This window comes from Herpailurus yagouaroundi, unplaced genomic scaffold, assembly GCF_014898765.1.
Source record: "Herpailurus yagouaroundi ecotype Mexico unplaced genomic scaffold, PumYag 163, whole genome shotgun sequence".
In the NCBI taxonomy this organism is placed as follows: domain Eukaryota; kingdom Metazoa; phylum Chordata; class Mammalia; order Carnivora; family Felidae; genus Herpailurus; species Herpailurus yagouaroundi.
This window is the reverse complement of record NW_024412404.1, coordinates 63,134,773-63,154,980: the sequence shown is the minus strand read 5'-3', so window position 1 is coordinate 63,154,980 and position 20,208 is coordinate 63,134,773. Positions and strand designations below refer to the sequence as shown.

Genomic DNA, 20,208 nt, shown 5'->3' with positions numbered 1-20,208 from the left:
TTATGAGAAAAAAAGCTATTCTGGAATGAGAGTTATACTTTAACAATTTGAAAGACAAAAATAAAAATAAGCCCAGAGTAGAAAAAGATTTCTGAGATGGGACCAGCGCCCAGGAAAGAGAGAGAGTGGCCAAGATGCCCTTCCTGGGTCCACACACTGTTCCCTTCCCGGAGCTGCCACTGTCTCCATCCCGCTGGTGCTTTCAGAGATGCCTTGCATTCTGGGATTATTTTAATCTCCTGTTCCAGATCCTCCTCGGGTCCTCTGCCGGGGCCCAAGCTCACATTTCTAGGAAGGGGAAACCTCTCTCGCACTTTCAGTGTCTTTTTTAAAGCTCCAGTAACCAATTCCTCCCTTAGAGTATTTCCATTTCAAAGAAAACTTTAACTTGTGATTCTTGGTCACAGGATTTTTCTTTAGTTTTCTGCAAACACACACTCTATGTGCTGCCTAGAATGTTAGGGCGCCTAATTCATTACTGAGTAAAAGCTTAATCTGTTTTTATCCTAAATGACAGAGGAGATGCTTTAGATACATATCAAAAGTAATTGTTTTTAAAAGAAATGTAAGTCTTGAATAAATACCTTATCCGACTCACCCTTGAAGTGACATAGTTGTGTTTTCTATCAGATTTTCTATAAATACACATTCCCTCCTCTTCCCCCAGTGTCTTAAAGGATTCTGCATTAGGGAGATTTAGATCTACTTTTAATTGGATAGGGCTCTAAGGAGTGTGGGCAATTCATATTTCTGATGAGAACACCTTGGAAGATATTTCAGTACCAGAGAGAAGACAGATTCAATGCAATCGAGATTTAGATTACCTCTGTGAAAGATTGGCTTTAACTTGTGGGTTTGAACTTCTGCCTTAGCTCCTGCACTAGGCTATGAAGTTTCCCACAGCCCTGAATGAGAAAGCATCAGATCCACACACACCTTTGTTTTCTGATTTGAAATCCTTAGTCCACTTTATTGAATTCTTGAAATCGCTAGTTACTTGCCGCTCGGAGAACACTCTTTCCTCTGTCCCTTTTCTTCAGATGGTCTTAGCTACACTCTCTTGAGATGATAACCTTTTCTCTACCATTCTGAACCTCCCAGTAACCAGGAAGTACCATTTCTTCAAGTGTCATGGATACAAACTTTTTCTTTCTTTTTTTTTTTTTTCCTTCTGGTGAAACTCCTTCCTTCGCTCCATGACAACAGTGGCTGTGGAGAACAGATCAGCTATTGATTTTCTATGGAGAACCGCACAGTTGACCCACAGGACGACAAGACTGACCTCACTGGGCACGGGAGCCATGGTGGATGACAGGGTAGATGCCAGCCAGGATGACTGTCCCTTACTATTAATTCAGGCTGTCGATGACTCACCAGCACAGCGTGGACAACTCTGGTTGAATCCACTTACTAGCTGTAAGTGACTCACTGGTGAAGATGTTTTATGGGATGCTTGAGTCTCATTATTCTTCCAAAATTCAGCTGTTTTTCCAGGCAATTGTTGGGGGAAGAGTCATATTCAACTGCATCTGAATTTCCAGTGTCCCACATAGGTCATGGACGTTTGAATGGCTGAGGATATGCAATGGTACGGAAGAATCCAGAACACTGGTCGAGATCCCTCTGCACGGAGACGAGTGAGGTCTAGCGTTAGGTCTTGTCCAGTAAGCGAGGCCAGGAACCTGCGAGTGACAGTCTCCTTCTAGTCCCTCTAGGATGAAGGGTGGGAGTCCCCAGGGAAGATGCGTGTCATGAGAAGGGCCATGGTGACTCGAGGTCTGTGGCTCAGCTGAAAGAATAGAGACCCTTGTAGACACCTACCCTCTCTCCAGACCTCTTCTCTTTCTTGAGCCAAGCTCCATCCCTGGTCCTCCTGGTGTTTTCAACCTGCGTCAGCTAGATCAAAGGATCCACATTTTTGCAAAGACATTTCTCAGAGAGAGCGAGCGAGTCAGACCCCCCCTCGCAGCCCAGCAGGTGCACTGTCTCTGTGGTCTGCGGCACAGGGCCGCCCGATCTGGCAGGAACAATGCCGTCTTCTCCTTGTACATGCAGGCACAAGGCGGAGTTGGCATCTAGAAAGCCGGTCAGATGGGGCAGGAAGCCAGTGGGAACTGGGACTTAGGTAGGAAGCCTTTATGAAAAGGTTCATAAAGGATTTATCAACAACAAGCCCTCCCTTCTGGTGCAGTCAAGTACTCAAGGAATCACTGCCCATCTAAGTCACGTTCACTAATATGGCTTGTTTCTCCCCACAGAAACTTTTTGCCTGTCAAAACAGAAAACTATTTGCTCAGCTTTTAATGCCCTGGAAGGAAACATATAAAACGCAGAGGTTTTGCATTTTTTCTTCAGGCCAGGACATCTGTAGTTCTGCGAGACTCTGAAAAGCCTAAATCAGGCTGCAGGGAAGGGATTGTGCTCCTTGATTCTGTAGGTAATGATTGGGCATCTACAATGGGAGCAGAGAGAACAGAGGGAGAGGAACAAAAGTGAGTCCAGATAGCTCTTCGAGGAATTGTGTAGACAGGAGGAGACTGACAGGCAGTCCGAACAAGAGAACTTCTTTTAAACACGGGGGAAATAGGGTGTGGCTGTAGATGGAGGTGTATTAGTCAATAGCGAGCAAGGCGCTGACACGACATGGGCGGGACAGACGGGCTGGCCTGGTGTCCTGGGATGGGCAGGGAGGTCCGGGACACAGGGTAGGAATGTGGAGAGTCCATCCCTCGGAGGAGGGAAGCAGAATCTGTGGGCGCAGACACAGACCAGTGGATGAGGGTAGGCCAGGGATGTGTGGAGGTCAAAGGGGCATCACACTGCCCGGGTAACCGCTAGCTGGAAAGTCAACTCCTTTGAAAAAGAACTGATGCGTGACGGGAACCTCATCACTCAGAACCACTTTAACTGCCTTGCAGGAAATAGAACCTCCCTGGACTTAGCAGAGGCGTCTCTTCCAATGTTCCAGCCACGTGAGGACGCTGATCCTCGCCCTGTCCCCAGGCGTCTCAGCTGTGCTGGGCGCCCCGGCTCCGCCTGGCATTTGCTCTTCTGACCCTGACCCATTTAGTGGAGGCAGCGTGGGATCAGCTGACTTCACGTTTCCGGAAGCGCCACCACCCTTTCCTGATCCCTGCTGCCAGTGACCTTGCCCCAGGCCTCCAGTTCACAGGCCACCTCCCAGTGGGTCTCCGTCCCCTCTGCCCCCAACCAAGTAGCCAGAATTGCCCTCTGAAAAGAGGAAAACGAATCACTGTTGCCTCTTTGCGTGAAATCTCTCTGGCTCCTTGTGCTTCATGGAGTAAATCAAATCTTCAGGGGACGTGCAAGGCCACGGGTAAACTGGATCTCCAGTTCTCTACATCCGTGTGTCTCAGGATCCCTCACCCCCCACCCTGCAGACATACTTCTTGACTTCCTCAGGAAAGCGAGATGGCCTCAGGAGCCGTGGCCTTGGCCCTTACCTGTGCTGCTCCCATCCTTTGCAATTCCTACCCTTCCCAGCCATTGCCAGGCAAACTTTATCTTATTCTTCAGGAGCCAGTCGAAATGCCACCTCCTCCATGAAGCCTGCCCACTCTCCCTAGAAGTAATCACTCCCATACCTGTTAGACAGGTAGACCCAGCATCCACCAAAGTGTCAGACCAGAGGAAGGTTTTGTGATTTACCTGTTTGCACATGACCCCCGGGGCTCAACGAGGATGCCTGGAGGCTGGCCTCTAATTCAGGGGCGCCCCTGGCACCAGTAAGGCCTGGCAGTGGGAGTACTTGTTAGGGGTCCTGCAGAGAGTGGGGAGTAGTGTTGTTATGGACTCTAAACATTGAATTTGCTCATGCCTTGATAAAACATGATTTTTTTTTTTTTTTATATAGGAGCAAATCATTATTAACATGATCTCTTTGAACACGTTAGCAGGTCAAATCTTTTCTAACCGAATAGATTCTGGCAAACTTCAGGATTTTCAAAACTGTGGAAAAGCTGAGCGTAATCCAGGAGGAGGGCGTCGTTACGTGCCCGTCCTCGCAATTCCTCTTAATAACCCCTGTGCTTTAAAAGGGAAACTAAGAGGATGAAAACATGTCACCCCACATCCTCAGAGAAGAAATCCAGCCACTTCACCGAATGCAGAAACTGACTCCCCAAATCCTTATTTTTAGTTCACAGGAAGACGCGAGATGCCTCATTTTTGACTTGGGCGCAAGGCAAAGTGCGAACTTTGTCAAGGCGAGGTTATTTTAAGGGAAAAGGAAGCCAGGCTCCGGGTGGAGACAGTCACAGAGCTTCACGCAGCACATGGGCTCACAGTCACGATCCCCATTGATCGGGACTGCCAGGCGGCCTCTTGGTTTCGGAGGTGGCTGAACGCTGGTTAATGTGGACTCTCTCGCTCGCTCGCTCCGACTACATTTTCTTGATAGCAGGGCTTCTATTTTTGACTCATCCTCCATAGAGAAGCCTGGTAATTTTCAGTGAAGTACTTGGATTAAGGGCTTTATTGAAAATTACTAGGCCTCAAGCAAACACAATAAGACAGACAATACAGAGCATGTTCAGGAAAGAACGCCCGTCTGCAGGGATAAAGCCCGACAGAAGGCTTTCAGGGGGACGCTCAAACGGGTGGTAAAAACAGAATGGAAAAGGAGCTAGGAGTGGTTATTAGCCTGGGAAGGAAGAACTGTAAAAGAATGAACAGGGAAACAGATGGAAATGACGTTTTATGGAGAGAAAGAAAAAGATGAAAAGTCCAAGAGCCTGGCTGAAAGACGTTCAAAAACTTTTGAAGACGATAGAAAAGCAAAAATAGAATGACTTCGTGTGGAAGAAATAGAGAAAGATAACCGTACAGAATTCAAAAGCCGAAGTGTCCAATATAAAGCAGCAGAAAATCCATTCAGCACTGCAGCTTTTGGAGCACAAAGACAGAGAAACTTTTAATAAGCTCTGACCCCAGTCCCTTGTCCTCCTGTCCGCTGTCCCTGCGGCCTCGGGGACGCTTTCCACGGGCGGCCGCTCCTTTACTGCCTGCCAAGGTCTACCTCGGATTCTGTAAGTCCCTATGTCCCTTAGGAAGCCGGATACATTTACAACAGTGCAAATGAGCTCTGGAACGTGTAAAGTTTCCACATATTAAGGACATAATGAAGATTTCCTTACGGACACAGGGACACAGCCACATGGTGACAGCCTGTATTGATGGAGCTTTAACTGAGTCATACTTTTGCCAGACTGAGGTCCTGTTCCATTTTAGAATCTCGTGATCCCCAGCCTTCAAATTCAACTATGGCGTGAAGTCCCCCTGCCTGAATATATATTTTTAAACCAAAACTGCATTTTCTCCCCCTTACAAGGAATTAAATGTAAAATCAAACCAAATTCTTGTGACTTAAATGCTGCGGGAGCGTGAGCAGCAAAGCACATGGAGTTTGGGGTGCAACCCGGGTCAGCTGTTAAATCCGAGCCTGTGGCCCAAACCAGGTGCCCTCCCAGTGTGGTTGTCCTGCTCGCTCCCTGGATGAGCCCCGGCAATCGTCCAGACCGAGGACTGTCATTTCTAAAAGACGCACAGAGTCCAGGAAGGAAAAGCCGGTCCAGGTGTTGGAAGACTGTCTTTGTCTGATCTATAGCCTCTGCAGCGAACGCGGTACTGAAACAGGGTTAGCGCCAGGCTCGGGAAAGGAGCCGGTGGAAAACACCCTTCCCCTGAAACCCACGCACTGCAGAAATGATGCCACAGATCTGCCCCTTGAGACCTGTAAGGGGCTCAGAGTCTGGGTCAGGAACCAAGACCCCACAGAGGAGACAAACGTGCCCAACGGAAGGTACTTTGTGGAACGTCTCAGTGACGGTGGCCTTTTGCTCAAGCGCTGGCCAGAAGGCTCTCCATTCCATAAAAGATGAATCAAAATATGGCAGGGGTGACAGTGGGGGAGGGGGAGGCGGTGCAGGGGGAGGGGCAGGGGTGTGTGGGGACTCCCTGCACTTTGCATTCGTTTTTGTTGTGAATCTGAAACTGCTCTAAAAAATAAAGTTTACTAAAAAAATTTTTTGCCTGAGTGTTCAGTCTGTTTCACCAGTCTCCCTTGGAGGCACACGAGCATCAGACACAGCCTGCCCGGCCCGGCCCCCAAGTAGCTTGAGCCAAAGCAGGGCCTGGTGACTGCCGTGGTCCCTGGACCAGCTGCCTTGTCATTACTGGAAGCTGTTTAGAAACACAGAGCCTCAGGCCCCACCCAAGACCTACTGAATCAGAATCTGCATTTTAACAAGACCCCCAGTTTTCTTAGGGGGGCCTGAGAAGCATGAAATACTCAAAGTAGGGAGATACAGGATACATACAAATAGTTCCAAGGCCAGGGCAGAGAGTGCCAGGGGAGGGGTGGGGAGGCACCTTCCTGGATGGCTGGGGTGGGGAGGCTCCAAGGTGAAGAGAACAATAGGGGCGGGGGTGCCCTTCCACACCCAGGGAAGACCGTGGGAAGTCCAGATGGTTGGGAATCCAAGAGCATGTTCTAAAAAATAAGGCAGGATATTGTGGGTAGAGAGAAGAGTGCTACAAGGGTGGGGGGCTCCTGCCAGCGAAAAGCCTGGATCTGCCTGTGGAGGGTGTGGTGGGGGCCCCAGAGGGTTGGGCACCTTTGCAGTGATTCAAGCAATGATACTATGGCCACTTTGTTAGAAAGTAGAGTGGTGACTGAGGGAGGGAGCAGAGTCACAGGGATGGGTGTGGGGGGCCCCCCGGAAGAGGCTGAGTGATCCAGCCAGGACCAGAAGCCCCGGAAGGTGGAGCTTATGAGGAAGGGACCACTCAGTGGACTGGCTCGAGCAGCGGCCCTTCTACCCAAGGACCTGACTTGTTCAGCAACGCCTCGGGGAGGATCCCGGCCAAGCCAGTGCGGACGTGAGAGCTAGTTTGTCAGGGGCTCTCATTCCTGAAGGCACTTAGATATACAAACCACAGTGAGAAAACCTGATTCATCCTTAAGGGCTTGGGAAGCCGATAATGAGATTATGATGGATTTTGGTCAAAGCACAAAAGAAAACAACATACCTGAGGGGCATGAGTCTAAATTTTAATAATAAAGTAAGATAAAATAAAGTAAAATAAATAAAGTAAGAAAATAAAAACTGCACCTTGCTCCAACAAAGCTATATGTTGCTTTTCTTGATTTAGATTTATTCCTACCTTCTTTGTTCCTATCTCTTTCCTAATCCTCTCGAACATTTGCCTTGTGTGTATTTCCTTCAGAGAATCCTGTGCCATAAAGGAGCCCTAACTCACCTATCCCTCCAAATTCCCTAATGTAAATAACTACCATACTCTTTTTTAAAATGTATTTATTTTTGAGAGAGAAAGCGTGAGTGGGGAAGTGGCAGAGAGGACGAGGGAGGGAGAGAGAGAATCCCAAGCAGGCTCCACACTGTCAGTGTGGAGCCCAATGCGGGGCTTGAACTCATGAACCACGAGATCATGACCTGAGCCAAAGCTGGATGCTTAGCTGACTGAGCCAGCCAGGTGCCCTATAAACTAAACATCCTCTTGAGAGTTTTTTTTTTTTTTTTCCAAATTTTAGAAAGGACACTGGGTCACAAGAAAAAAAAAATCTAATTTTGAGGCTTGTTAGCATGTTTCCCCTTGTCATTCCGGCATAAATTCTATTATTTCCTGGCTTTGGTCCCCATGTTCTAATTCTTTTAGATGTAGTTTAGTTTTTCAAATATGCACTCAGCGCAAGGAATATATGCCAACAGGCACATAAGCAATACTGGCTGCCTGTGATGGCCCCAAAGGATGTGAGAGTAAAGCTTCCATTCACACCAGCAGATGGATGGATGTGCCTGTGGACAATGCGTTTGTTTGTTTGTTTAATGTTTTATTTATTTTCGAGACAGAGAGAGACAGAGCGTGAGCAGGGAAGGGGCAGAGGGAGAGCGAGACACAGAATCCGAAGCAGGCTCCAGGCTCCGAGCCGTCAGCACAGAGCCCGACGCGGGGCTCGAACTCCCGGACCGCGAGATCATGACCTGAGCCGAAGTCGGACGCTCAACCGACTGAGCCACCCAGGCTAGTCACCCTTGGACAACGGTCCTAATGCTCAGGGAGGACAAAGTCTTTGGCTCTGATCAGCACTGTCCAGTAGAAATGTAATGCAATGTGATTTTAAATTACTAGTAGCCACCTTTTTAAAAACTGGGGTTACTTTTACTAATATTTAATATATCTGCAATATTATCATTTCAGCATGTAATCAATAACAAAAAATTAAGTGAGACAGCTGACATTTGTATCGGTTGCTCTGACTGCCATGACCAAGTACCACGGGCTGGGTACCCTAAACTCATTTATTCCCTCGGAGGCTGGCAGTCTACGATCTGGTCACTGGCTGGATGGTTTGTTTTGAGGCCTCTCTGTGTGGCGCGTAGATGGCCCTCTTCTCACTATGTCCTCATACGGTCCCTACTGTGGGGGTCCTGATCTCTTCTCACAAGTGCACTAGTCCTCATGTTACCTCGTTTTACCTTAGTCACCTCTTGAAAGGACTTCGGTCCAAACACAGTCACATCTGGAGGTACTAGACATTAGGACTTGAAATTCTGAATTTCTGGCAGAAACAATCCAGCCCACAACGACAGTCTTTCACTAAGTGTGACAAACCCAGCGTGTGCCTTATGCTGACAGCACGTCTCAGCTCGGACTGGCCGCATTTCAAATGCCAGTGACCACACGTCCCTCGTGACTCCAGGACTGGGTCACTCAGGTTATAGTCCCGTCTGCTGCCTGAGCGCTGGGTCCCCTCGTGCCCCTGCCCAGGAGCCCCCCTGCATTGCCTGAGACCCTCGTCAAGCTGCCACTGGCCCCGATACTTGCCACCCATCACCCAAGAGCCGCTGTGAGATAGTTTCCCTCCAAGACGACTGGAATCTGGGAATGGAGATGGAAATGTGTACATTTAGGCCCCCCAAAATCAAGTTTGGCGAACTGTTGCAATGACCACAGCCCCAATCGTACTCCAGTATATTCAGAAAAGGCCCAGAGGATGTTTCTTCTCAAATACTGCAAATACCCACACCTGGCAGGGAGGCCGGGTCTCCGTCTTATTTCCTAAAGGAAAGCGATCCTAAATCTGGCACAAAGTGCCCAACTCTGCCGTCTTCTGCTGTGACCTCCTACCTCCCTCCCTGGCAGCCTGGGCAGATTTCTGGGGTGCTAGCCATGGGAACAGGAGCCCATTTTCTCACGCTGCCCACACCATTCCCAACCCCCGCCCTAACCGAAGGGGGAAACTCAACTACGGAGAAACAGGGATCAGGTCCCAACACCAAGTTCTGTGAGATATCTCTGTCCTCCCGTGTCCCGTTGTGAGGCGCTGTAGTATGTAGGGGTCTGTGAATATTATCTTCTTGTGAACATACACAGGTCATTTCCACGTGTGTTCAGAGTCCTCCATTCGAACCCCGACTCACTCGTCTACTTAGAAGCCCTCGTAGACGTGGGTACCGCACGTCGGTCTTCCCTTCCAGACACCTCTGTCCACGGAGGTCCGCTGCGGCCCTGGGATCTGCTTCAGCCAATGACACGGGCAGAAACACGGGGGTCATTTCTGGAAAGTGCGTGTCAGGGCCGGGCTGGTGACTCACTGTCCCGTCCTGGCCGCGTTCCTTTGTGGTGGGCCTCGGCCCACCTGCGTCCCGGGAGAGGACCAAGCTCGTGCGGCATGAGTGAAAAATAAACCCGGGTGCTGTACAGTTCCTGGGTCTTCAGGAGGCTGAAATTCCAGCATCTTCCAGCCCATCCTGCCTGACGTGGGAGATGAATAATTCCTTCCTCCTGTTATCTTTGTCCCAGGAAATGCAGTGCTTGTTGATGTCAAAATGACTTTTCTAATTGCCCAGGCACTTCAGATTTCATCTCAGGAACTTTCTCCCTCACCTGTGCTCATCACGCTCACGCCAGCTACAGACGGATGGGAGGGGGGCCTGGTTTTCTTTGAACGTTCTTGTGGAAAAGCTACAAACGCTCAGAGATGGCTTCTCCATCCTTTTTGCCAGGACAACTCTAACCGCTGCTGTGGAGACGGCCGTCCTGAACTGAGCTGGGCAGGTAGACCCGTTCTGACTCCACGTTCACCAACCGGTCACTCTCCCGAAATCCTCTGTGTGTCTCCTCCAGGACACAGGGACAGGTGAGGACGGTCCTTCCGTCCCTTCCTCTTATTGCAGGTAATACTCCGTCGCTTGAGCATTTTCAAAACGAGGAGTTCTTACTCTTGGTGTTTCTGACATTTCGGGCTGGATGGTTCTCTGCCACGGGACTGTCTGCGCATCGCAGGACGTTCCAGAAGCATCCCTCTGGCCTCCATCCACTGGAGGCCAGAGGCATCCACTCCCTGGGCCGTGCCAACCTAAAAATATCTCCTGGGGGTCCCGGGTGAGAACTGCTGTTCCAAACCAAACACATCCTCCCCCCCTCCGTAGGGGGCTGTCTGCCGGAAATGAAAAAGACCTTGTTCTTTGATTTATTATTTATCGGGGGCCACTGTCCTGCGACAGGTGAGCCTTTCTCACTATCGGGAATCGCTCTTAAATCCCGAGCGTTCATTCTTTGTACTGATTTCTCTGTGCCCCCAACCAACGGATGCCCACCAGGCTACATGCCAGGCACTGTTCTGAGAATCAGGAGCGCTGTAGGAAGAAGTGCGTATGGCCACCACACTCTGGCACCGACAGCCTACGGAGAGACCTGCTGAGGAAACACACACGCAAGCTGCTCACTGCCAACCATAGCCAGTGCTGTAGAGGGGACGACACCGTGGGGGGTAGGACGAGAGGGGGGCACTCAAGCTGAGACAGGAAGAAACCAGACAAGGGCAGGAGGGGCAGAAGCCTGCTGGGCAGAGCCAGGAGGGGCCGGGGTGCGCGAGGTCCCCCGAATTTGGGTGATGTGGCCAAAATACAGGGTGTGAGGGAGGGAACGAGGGGTGACGTGGTAGGAGAAGTCTCAGGGGCCGAGGACATACTGCCACCGTGACCGCCCAGAATGGCCACGAGCAAAGGCACACGTTCCTCCGGCCCCAGTGGCCTCTGGCCCTCTCCGGTCCCCGGTCCTGCTCTGCCCACCCCACAGCCTAGAACACGGTAAGCCAGGAAGTCATTGGGGGAAGGAATGGCTGAATCAGCCCTGTTTCTTTTAGCAGTTTGCTGAGAAATGGGGTCCCCTGGCTAAACCAATAACATTGTAGTAATTGGCCTTAATTGTGGAAGTGTCTCATTGTTATGAAGAAATATATCCTGTGCTACTACAGGACCAGGTGTAATCCACAGAACATTTCCAAGTGGCCTCTGGGCAACCTCCATGCTATTCTGAATAGTTTGGCTTTTGCCCTGTGTCAAGGGCAGTCGGGAATGAACAAAACACACATTGTCTGTTCAAGAGGGTTTGATTGATCTTGACGGCCACAAAAAGAGGCAGCCGTCATCCTTCCCCGGTATAAAGTTCTGTTTGGGGTGGAATTGAGTCCCCTCACGCCCCAAAAGAAGTGTTGAAGTCCTAATCTCTGGTTTCTCTGAATGTGACTTTATTTGGAAATAGGGTCTTTGGATGTGATCAGTTAAGATGACGTCATAGCGGATCAGGTGGGAAATCCAATGACTGGAGGGCTTGGAAGAGGGAAATCCGGACAAGGAGACACATACAGGTGGACCCTGGACTGATGTGGCTACAAGCCACGGGACGCCAAGAATGGCCAGCCACCCCGGGAAGTAAGAGAGAGGCATGGAACAGACCGTCCCATTGGTCACTGTCCCGCAGACAGCACGACCCTGCCAACATGCTGATTTCAAGCTTCTAGGCTCCAGAACAGTGAGAGAATAAATTTCTGTCATTTAAAGCCACTCAGTGGGTGGTACTTCATCACAGCAGTCCTGCAAAACTCACAAGTGCCCCCATGGATTCTCTGGTCACCTTTCTCAGAGTGGGGAAAAAAAAGGCAGGTGAACGAGATGGGTTATAAATCCTGATGAAGCCACACAAGAAGCTCCGAAATCACCTTGGTGGCAGATTTTAAAAACGTCCAAAGCTCAAGTAATTCCTTTTTTTTTTTTTTTTCCAATAGTTACATCTTATGTGACTCGCACAAACTACACTGATAAGACCTATTACTGGCTGATTAAAATGATGGCAGGCTTCCTCCCCATAGAAGTCAACGGAATAAATAATTTTGTGGGAGCCAGTGAATCTAGAATCCGCCAAAATGGTGCAATACTGGTCTTATCACAGGATTCATTTTTCAGGGAGAGCAGAAAAATCCCAAGTGTCAAAGGAACGCATTAGTCCTAAGTGCTCAGAAACTCCTCCAAATGGGTGTCCCAGACCTGGTTGTCTCCAGCAAAGACCAGCAAAATTCTTGTACTTTTTTAGTTCCTTACTTTCAGAGCGTGTATAGAAGGAAGACCGTGGGGTTTCTTGGTAGGATTTCTACTCGGAAGGGCCAGCTGGTGAGCCATGCATAAAACCTTCCAACACACAACCTGTAACAAACTTCTGGTTGCACGAACATCACCTGCCATGAAATGCGTGCTGCAGGAATATACACGTAACGAGAAAAACACAAGAAAATCTGCACTTTTTTTTTTTTTTTTTTTTTTTTTTTTTTACCTTGCCTTTGTCGAAGTAGTGGATGATCTCCTGATAGAGCTGTTCTTTCAGCTGTCCTTGGGTTGTCGCCTGGTACCCGTCCCGCTGGGTGAGGTGGGCCGCACACACGTCCTCTGACCACTGGGGCAAAAGCAGAGCATGAGAAGTGCCAGGCGAGGGCACGCCCAGTGCCGCCCCGTGCCCTCCCTTGGTCAGAACGCACAGTGAGTCCCGCACGCCCTGCACGCACGAGGCCACGGTTCCAGGGCCACTCGGGGCTGCTGTCATCAGGCTGTTGGGGCCTGGAAATGAGGGCACAACCTCTGTGCAGAGGCCCCACGAGGAATGAAAGACAAGAGGGAGGCAAAGCCAGGCCTAGAGTCACACAGAAGAGAAACCGGCAGGTTCTGGAACGCACAGAACTGGCAGCTTGCTGAGAGTGTGTTGAAATACCTGGGATGAATTAGGCGCCACGTGACTGGGGCTGTCTCAAGTGAGGCATCCCTGGGTCTTGGACTCAGTCCTGAAACACTCAACATTTTTCCTAAGCTTATTTATTTTGGGGATTGGGAGAGGGAATGAGCAGGGGAGGGGCAGAGAGAGGGGGACGGAGGATCCGAAGCAGGCTCTGTGCTGACAGAGAGCGCCCAATGTGGAGTTTGAACTCACAAACCGCGAGATCAGGACCTGAGCCGAAGTCGGAAGCTTAACCGACTGAGCCACCCAGGTGCCCCCTCCTTTAGCAAAGATGACACAGGGATCTCACATACCAGTCGTAAATAAAAGGAACCTGGTGGCCTATCTTTGGACCTTTGGCTCTGGGCTCGCTGCCCATCACCCAGGCACAACTCGATCAGTGGATGTGGAAGTGACAGTGGACCCATAGTATAAACAGGAGATGCACAGAGGTCTCAGCAAGCCGGGGAGATGCACCAAAGTGAAGGCAAGCTCATCTGATGTGTCAGCTCATGAACTCGGGCTCCGCAAAACAGTGGCGTTAAGTATAAGGGTTCAATAAAATTCACTATTGGGTAGGAGCTACCATGTGCAAGGCACGGGGTCAAAGACGAGTCAGAAGGTGCCCTGACCCGGAGACAGTGCTAGGACAGCTTAGAGCACAATGATCTGTAATAACGCCACAAAATGTGTTCCATGAGCATTAAAGGGTAAGGGGGCTGAGTACACACTGTCGGTGGGGGTGGGGTCTGGGGATGCTCCTTGGAGAAAGTAATTAGAATGGGCTTGTTTATCAGTTGGACACAGGAGGTAGAGTTTGACCCTGTAGATAGGCCAGCAAAGATGCTGCGAAGAAAGCAATGGACCCCCAGGCCGCCTAGACCAACATGGGGGTGGGTGTGCCCCACTGGACCCAATGCTGTTCAGGCCACATCTGGAGCAATGACACCAGCCAGGGTGACACATTTAGGGGCAGATTAATGAGAGTAATAGCTGTGATCGGGCAGAGGCCCAGCAGGACTGGCCTGCTAAAATGGGGAGCAGGGGGCTTGGGGAGCATGGTGAGGCTTCCCAAGAGGCACCTCCTGCTGAGCCCTGGGGGCTCCAACAGGGCCCAGAGCACGGGGCCAGAGTGGCTCCCCTGCTCTAGAAATGTCAAGTACGGGTGAGAAACATTTAATCAGGCTGCAAAGGTTTCACCTTGAAATTAGACTCGCCTCTACTGATCACAGTTGGCTGTTACAAAATCATTAAATTATGGAGTCCTCACTGCACAGCTAGATTTCTATTCTTCATGGGGGATAAACGTACAATTTTAGATGATTCTGAAATGTAACAACAATAAAATAAATAAGAAAGTTGATTTCAAATAACTTCCTTGGAGTTTAAAATCAATTAAAAAATATTGAAGAGGGGAATAAAAGTCCCTCTACACCTTCCATTTAAACACTGATATGATTTAACTTGATTACGGGGACTCAAGGCTAATGCTTGCATTGGTCTTGGTTTAGGCAAAATAACCAAAGATTATATTTGAGAATTTTTAGCTAACGAACAAGAATGTATCTGTCACGTTGAAGGAAAATTTCCATAACGAAACAAATAACGCCTTCATTAAGCTGATTAACCAGCTCGAGTTCACACTGAATGCTTTATCAAAATATATTTAGAAAAAATTACGAAATGTAACGATGCAAAAGATAGGGAGAGAAATTATAGAGCATTTTGCCATTTAACTGGAAAATTCGGAGCCCCAGTGGGAAAGATAACGCACTTGGGCCTATGGATTTGGGTTGTGAAACACACCCTCATGTGGTCTGTGCCGAGCCCATCTGCATTCAATAAATTCAATGCGTGAACAAATGATAGTTTACACACATATCTATTTTATGTTCACATGCACACGCGAGTGCTTATGTACTATAAGAGAGTGAGGGTGAGTGGGTAGCTTGTCAACCCCATTTTAATTTTCCTGGTGAAAATAAATATCTTCAGAGCTGCAAAAATGCCTTATTACTGAAATTTGGGTTGCTAACAAATGAAGGCCATTAGAATTCGCAGTGGCATGGCTGGTGTCAGGTCTGCTAACTGAAATCTCTATCTTTGTACATTACATTCCTTGGGAGAGCTTTATGTGGGGTGAAGCCAGACGGGGGTCTACTGATGAGTGTTGATGAGGCACCCAGACTGATCCTCCTCCTGTTTTCCTTGCAATGGACCCTTTTGTTTTCAGGCAAAGCTACATCTCCGCACTCCAACATCTCCACAGCAGCCGGTGTGTATTTGTAACACCAAGAGATACTAGAGATTTCAGGGTTGGGCCAAAGGCTGGAAGATTCTTGCTGGAGTTTCACTCTTAACATAGTGTTCTCCTTAATGCTTCTCAATACCCAAAAGACATTGCTTAATGCCTGTTTTAATGCGATCTTCTCTGGTTTTCTTTCTTTTAGTTTTTGGTGTTTGGCGGGGGGGCGCGCGGGTTGGCCTGAGTTTGAAAACAGGATTCCTTGAATGAGTGGTCTTTATGTTGGGTCACTCAACTAAATTTGAATTCTCCTAACCGTTCTTGTTGATCCAGTTTGTAATTTTTCAAATTTTTTTTATAAGGATGTAATGGAAAAGATGATCTAATGATTAGCTAAAGTATTAATACATAAAACTAGAGGTTGTATAGCATTTCCTTCACCTATCTACTTATCCATCCATCTGCCTACCGACCCACCCACCTACACATTTATCTATCCATCCATCCATCCATCCATCCATCCATCCATCTACTCATCCATCCATCCATCCATCCATCCACCCAACTTACCCATCCATTCACCCTTCCGTCCATCCATCTATCCACCCATACTTCCATTTATTCATCCATCCATCCATCCATCCATCCATCCATCCATCCATCCATCCATTTACTGTGGGTCTACTCAGTATAATTAACGGGCTAGAATTGGGCATCAGGGAAGAGCATGAAAACATTACTGCAAACAAACATTCAATGTCAAAAGATATCTGCAAAACAAAAGAATCATCACAGCTGAACGTTGTCATGCCAGACCTGTGCTCAGGAGCAACACTCCACGAGAATTAGGCAGGAGGTGTAACGTCAATTGATGGACTAATAGAAGATCTCAATGTGAATGCTTTGCTAAGATAATTAGGGATATGTCTCATCCTATCCTACCCTGAGCTGTCGAAATTCCTTCTTACTGATGTTATTCTCCACTACCTCTGAGTTCTGCTGGCATGAATAAGGAACCGTAGAATCTCTAACTTGCTGCTAGCCGACAGCCCAATGATGGCTGTTTATGATGCTCAGTGATAATTTGCTATGACATCTTGTTAAATCTGCATTCAGTAGGGCCAAGCCTACAATCAAAGTAGCTCCTAAATATGTCTTTGTTTATGTCACTACATTTAGTCAAAATCCATAAGATCTTAAATCATAGGTTTACTGAAATTTATCATGGACAAACACAATTTTAAATAATCTCAGAACATATAACAACAGAATCATAAAAGCGTGTAGTAATTTCTATTACCTTCAGAAGCTTTGCATGGAGAAGCAAGGTATAAGCTGCCTCCGTGTAGTTATCACACTCTTTATGCAGGTCACACAGCTTGTACAAATACCTGAGGTGACGAAATAGACAGATATTTCTCACATGGGAACACATCATTTGTGCTGAGGATTGCAAGAGCTGAATTCTACCTTCACCAGTGCACCATATCTACACCTTCTGTTTACAGTGCTCACAACTCACAATGCCTTGAACACTCTGGGTGCAGGAAGCACTAAGAAAAACCAACAAGAGAAATATACAATCATATATTTAAAAAAAATTTTTTTTTAACGTTTATTCATTTTTGAGAGACAGAGACAGAGCATGAGCAGGGAAGGGGCAGAGAGAGGGAGACACAGAATCGGAAACAGGCTCCAGGCTCCGAGCTGTCAGCACAGAGCCCGAAGCGGGGCGCGAACTCACAGACTGCGAGATCCTGACCTGAGCCGAAGTCGGACGCTCAACCGACTGAGCCACCCAGGCGCCCCCTATACAATCATATTTTTAAAAGAATTTTGAGTCCTCCCTTTTCAGGATGAAAAGGAAGCTGGCACAGGAAGGCAGAATTGTACTTAAAGGGTTTCTCATTCTTTTTAATCTGTTCCAGAGTTTTCTCCTTATATTTGAAATGAGATTACGATGTTTGATTGTGATTTCTTACATTTCTATTGAATCCAAACACACACACACACACACACACACACACACACACACACACACACAAATACAAATCCATAAAAATAAAGGGCTCTGATGATCACAGTGAATGTGATCAAAAGAATTTCTTTGCCATTAAGATATAAAGGTTGCTTTTTTAGTATAAAGTAAACTACATTTTGGATAAAAGAATCTAGTTGTTTTCCCAAAAGTTTATTAAGTTTCTATGGCATATTTTTATAAGGGAGAAAGGAAAAAATTTTTAGAAATCAAGTTAGACAATCATGCTTGATGTAATAAACACATCATTAAACATGAATGTCACGTGATGTATCCTTACTCTATTCTGCTAAATTGTATCTTGCTAAATATTTGACACTCGCCCCCTAAAGGTGACCAAGAGAGGGGGCTCAATCACAGCCCACCTCTCTAGAGAAAAAGGCAAGTGAAGGAGAAAAATCCAGCAGACAATATAAAACATCGGAACACAGTGTCAGTTAAAGTAAGAATGGACTGAAAAATTATACTATTGTCCATATGTGATAAAATTAAAACTGGATTTCTCACTTGATCATATGGTTGTCTCTTTTCTAAAAGGCCATATGGGTCAGTCAAAAGATACAAAAACCCTGTGCAATAATAATTTATGGCTTTTCTCTAAGGTGGATAAATATGACTGTCAAAGCTCCGTGCTGGTGTAGATAAACTGGGCCAGGAGTCAGAACACATCAAACTCTACCTTGAGGGTTCACGATTCCTCCAAGATAAACCCCCACAGTTAGAAAACATTTGTTAGCATGGACGTAACAAACAGCACTTCTAATAAACATGCAGAGGTACAAGCAAGCATGATGCCCACCTACCTTATATACATTTCTTCTCTTTCAATTTCTTTGTAGAAATTCTGAAAAATCAAACCACAACACTGTTTTGAGAAACCTGTTCTATATAAGATGTCACCTGCGGGTTAAATCATCATGGTTCTTCCTTTGTGTCAAACACAGCCAAATGGACCCAGCCCCTTGGTTTAGAACCATAAATTCACATAAAATGCGAAATTCACTTTTTGAGGGGGGCAATTTTAATGATTCCGTTTCTTGCACTGTGAGGACAAAAACCTACTTCTGTCATTGAAGAATCACCAGTCGTTCGTTAAAAAATGGTATTACCCAAAGATATGACAGCTTAGCCATTCTTAACTGTTGTAAAGTCATTAGAAGATAAAAAAAAAAAAAAACAACCCAGCAAAGATCCCAAATTTGGGAAGAAACCTGAACGTGATTTAAGACATGCTGGGCCCAGCTTTGGCAAGAGCCCCTAGAAGGCAACATGGTATTCGAGATGTGTGGTGATTAATGTGGTAGCCACCAGCCACATGTACTCAAATATAAATTAAATTTAATTAAAATTAAATAAAGCTAAACATTTGCTCCCTCTGTTACACCTGCCATGCTCTAAGGGCTCAGTAGCCCTATAGGGGTTAGTGTTACTGTATCTAACTGTGCAGATATAGAACATTCCCATTCTCACAGAAATTTCTATTGGACAGTGCTGTTCCAGACAGAGGGACCTTCCAAACCATAGTAATTAAGTAAGTAAACAAACAAACCAATAAATAAGTGGTTGCCATTTGAACAGCACGTTCTGTATACGCACCAATGAAGAAAGATTAATGAGCGGGTTATAAGCAAGGGTTATTTCTGCATAGTGTAGAATATCTTCTGGGCGAGTATGAAAATTTCTATCAAAATGGTATTTCTTAATATAAACGTCTCTATAAAGACTTTAAAAACTTTACCATACACAAGGCGCCAAAAAGGTGCAGAACAGTCACCTAACCAAGCCAAATGGCAGGCAACACCACGGCCACTTTCGGCGTGAAAATTAGCACCTGAATCTGATGTGCTGACTCCGGGATCAAGGCCTGAGATACCAGTGAATATCACTGCTATAAAGGAGTCCAATTATCCCATAGATGGCGTAAGTTGTTTAATTTCATTAGCAACAAAAGACACTGCCACTGGAACTGATTTCTTTGAAAATAAGTGATAAATAAATACAAGAAAGAGGGGCACCTTTAGAAAAATGCTCCAAGATTTTCATATTTTGCTGCATCTGAGATGTTAATGTCCTCTGGTTCACACGCTATGGCTCAGTAATGAGGATATTTTCAGCTGACAACTCAGGAAGACGTAACAAAGAGAATCCGCATCAAAGGCAGAGGATGAGCCCTTCCAACTCTAACTCACCAGTATTTACAAGCTACGACTGCACACCATCCTATTCTGCGCTCAGATTTTTAATCCTTTCCCAAGCGTTTGATCATTCGCCTTTACAATTTCACAACGGGGATATCATGCGACCTTTATTCCTCTCTCACGGATATGGAAATGTCTTCCGTTTCCTGCCTGTGCTTAGTTCTGTTCCCTTCCTAGGACTTCAAAACCTCTCTAGAACTGAAGAACGCTCGTCTCAAAACCGTTTCTATATAAAACTGTGGGTTTCTTACGTAAAAGTTCACGTTGCTCTGGCGCCCCACTTCTGGGCTCTGCCGACAGCACCAACCCCCCCCCCCCCCCCCACCATCGTCCCCTCTCTCAAGTCCCTTCCGCACCGGTGCTCAGGCTCAAGCTCTACCAATCTCTGAGCAAGCCTTTCTGGACCAGACCCTCTAACACAAATGCATCACTATGCACCATTGATCTTCCAGAACTTACACATTTGCATCATATACCGGTGCTGTACTCCCTCCTGAGTACTAAGATTTTTAGAATTCTCGTGAGAACCACTTTAATTAGCATTGTAAAGGGGCCATGAAGAATGTCACTTATGTCTATAAAGTAACAGTGAGTCCACCACTCTAAGAGAGGGCTAAGTTGATGACGGCATAGAAGAA

At 47.1% G+C, this 20,208-nt stretch overlaps 1 protein-coding gene across 1 annotated transcript in view; it reads right to left on the bottom strand.

The window, feature by feature from the left end:
- Positions 1–20,208, bottom strand: part of DOCK1 (dedicator of cytokinesis 1) — a 473,828-nt gene that overhangs the window by 43,736 nt on the left and 409,884 nt on the right. Inside the window, exons 37-39 of the mRNA XM_040486934.1 lie at positions 18,176–18,216; positions 16,635–16,725; positions 12,655–12,774 (exon numbers count right to left, since the gene is read on the bottom strand). Coding sequence (XP_040342868.1) covers positions 12,655–12,774; positions 16,635–16,725; positions 18,176–18,216 — 252 coding nt within the window. The remainder of the gene's footprint in view (positions 1–12,654; positions 12,775–16,634; positions 16,726–18,175; positions 18,217–20,208) is intronic.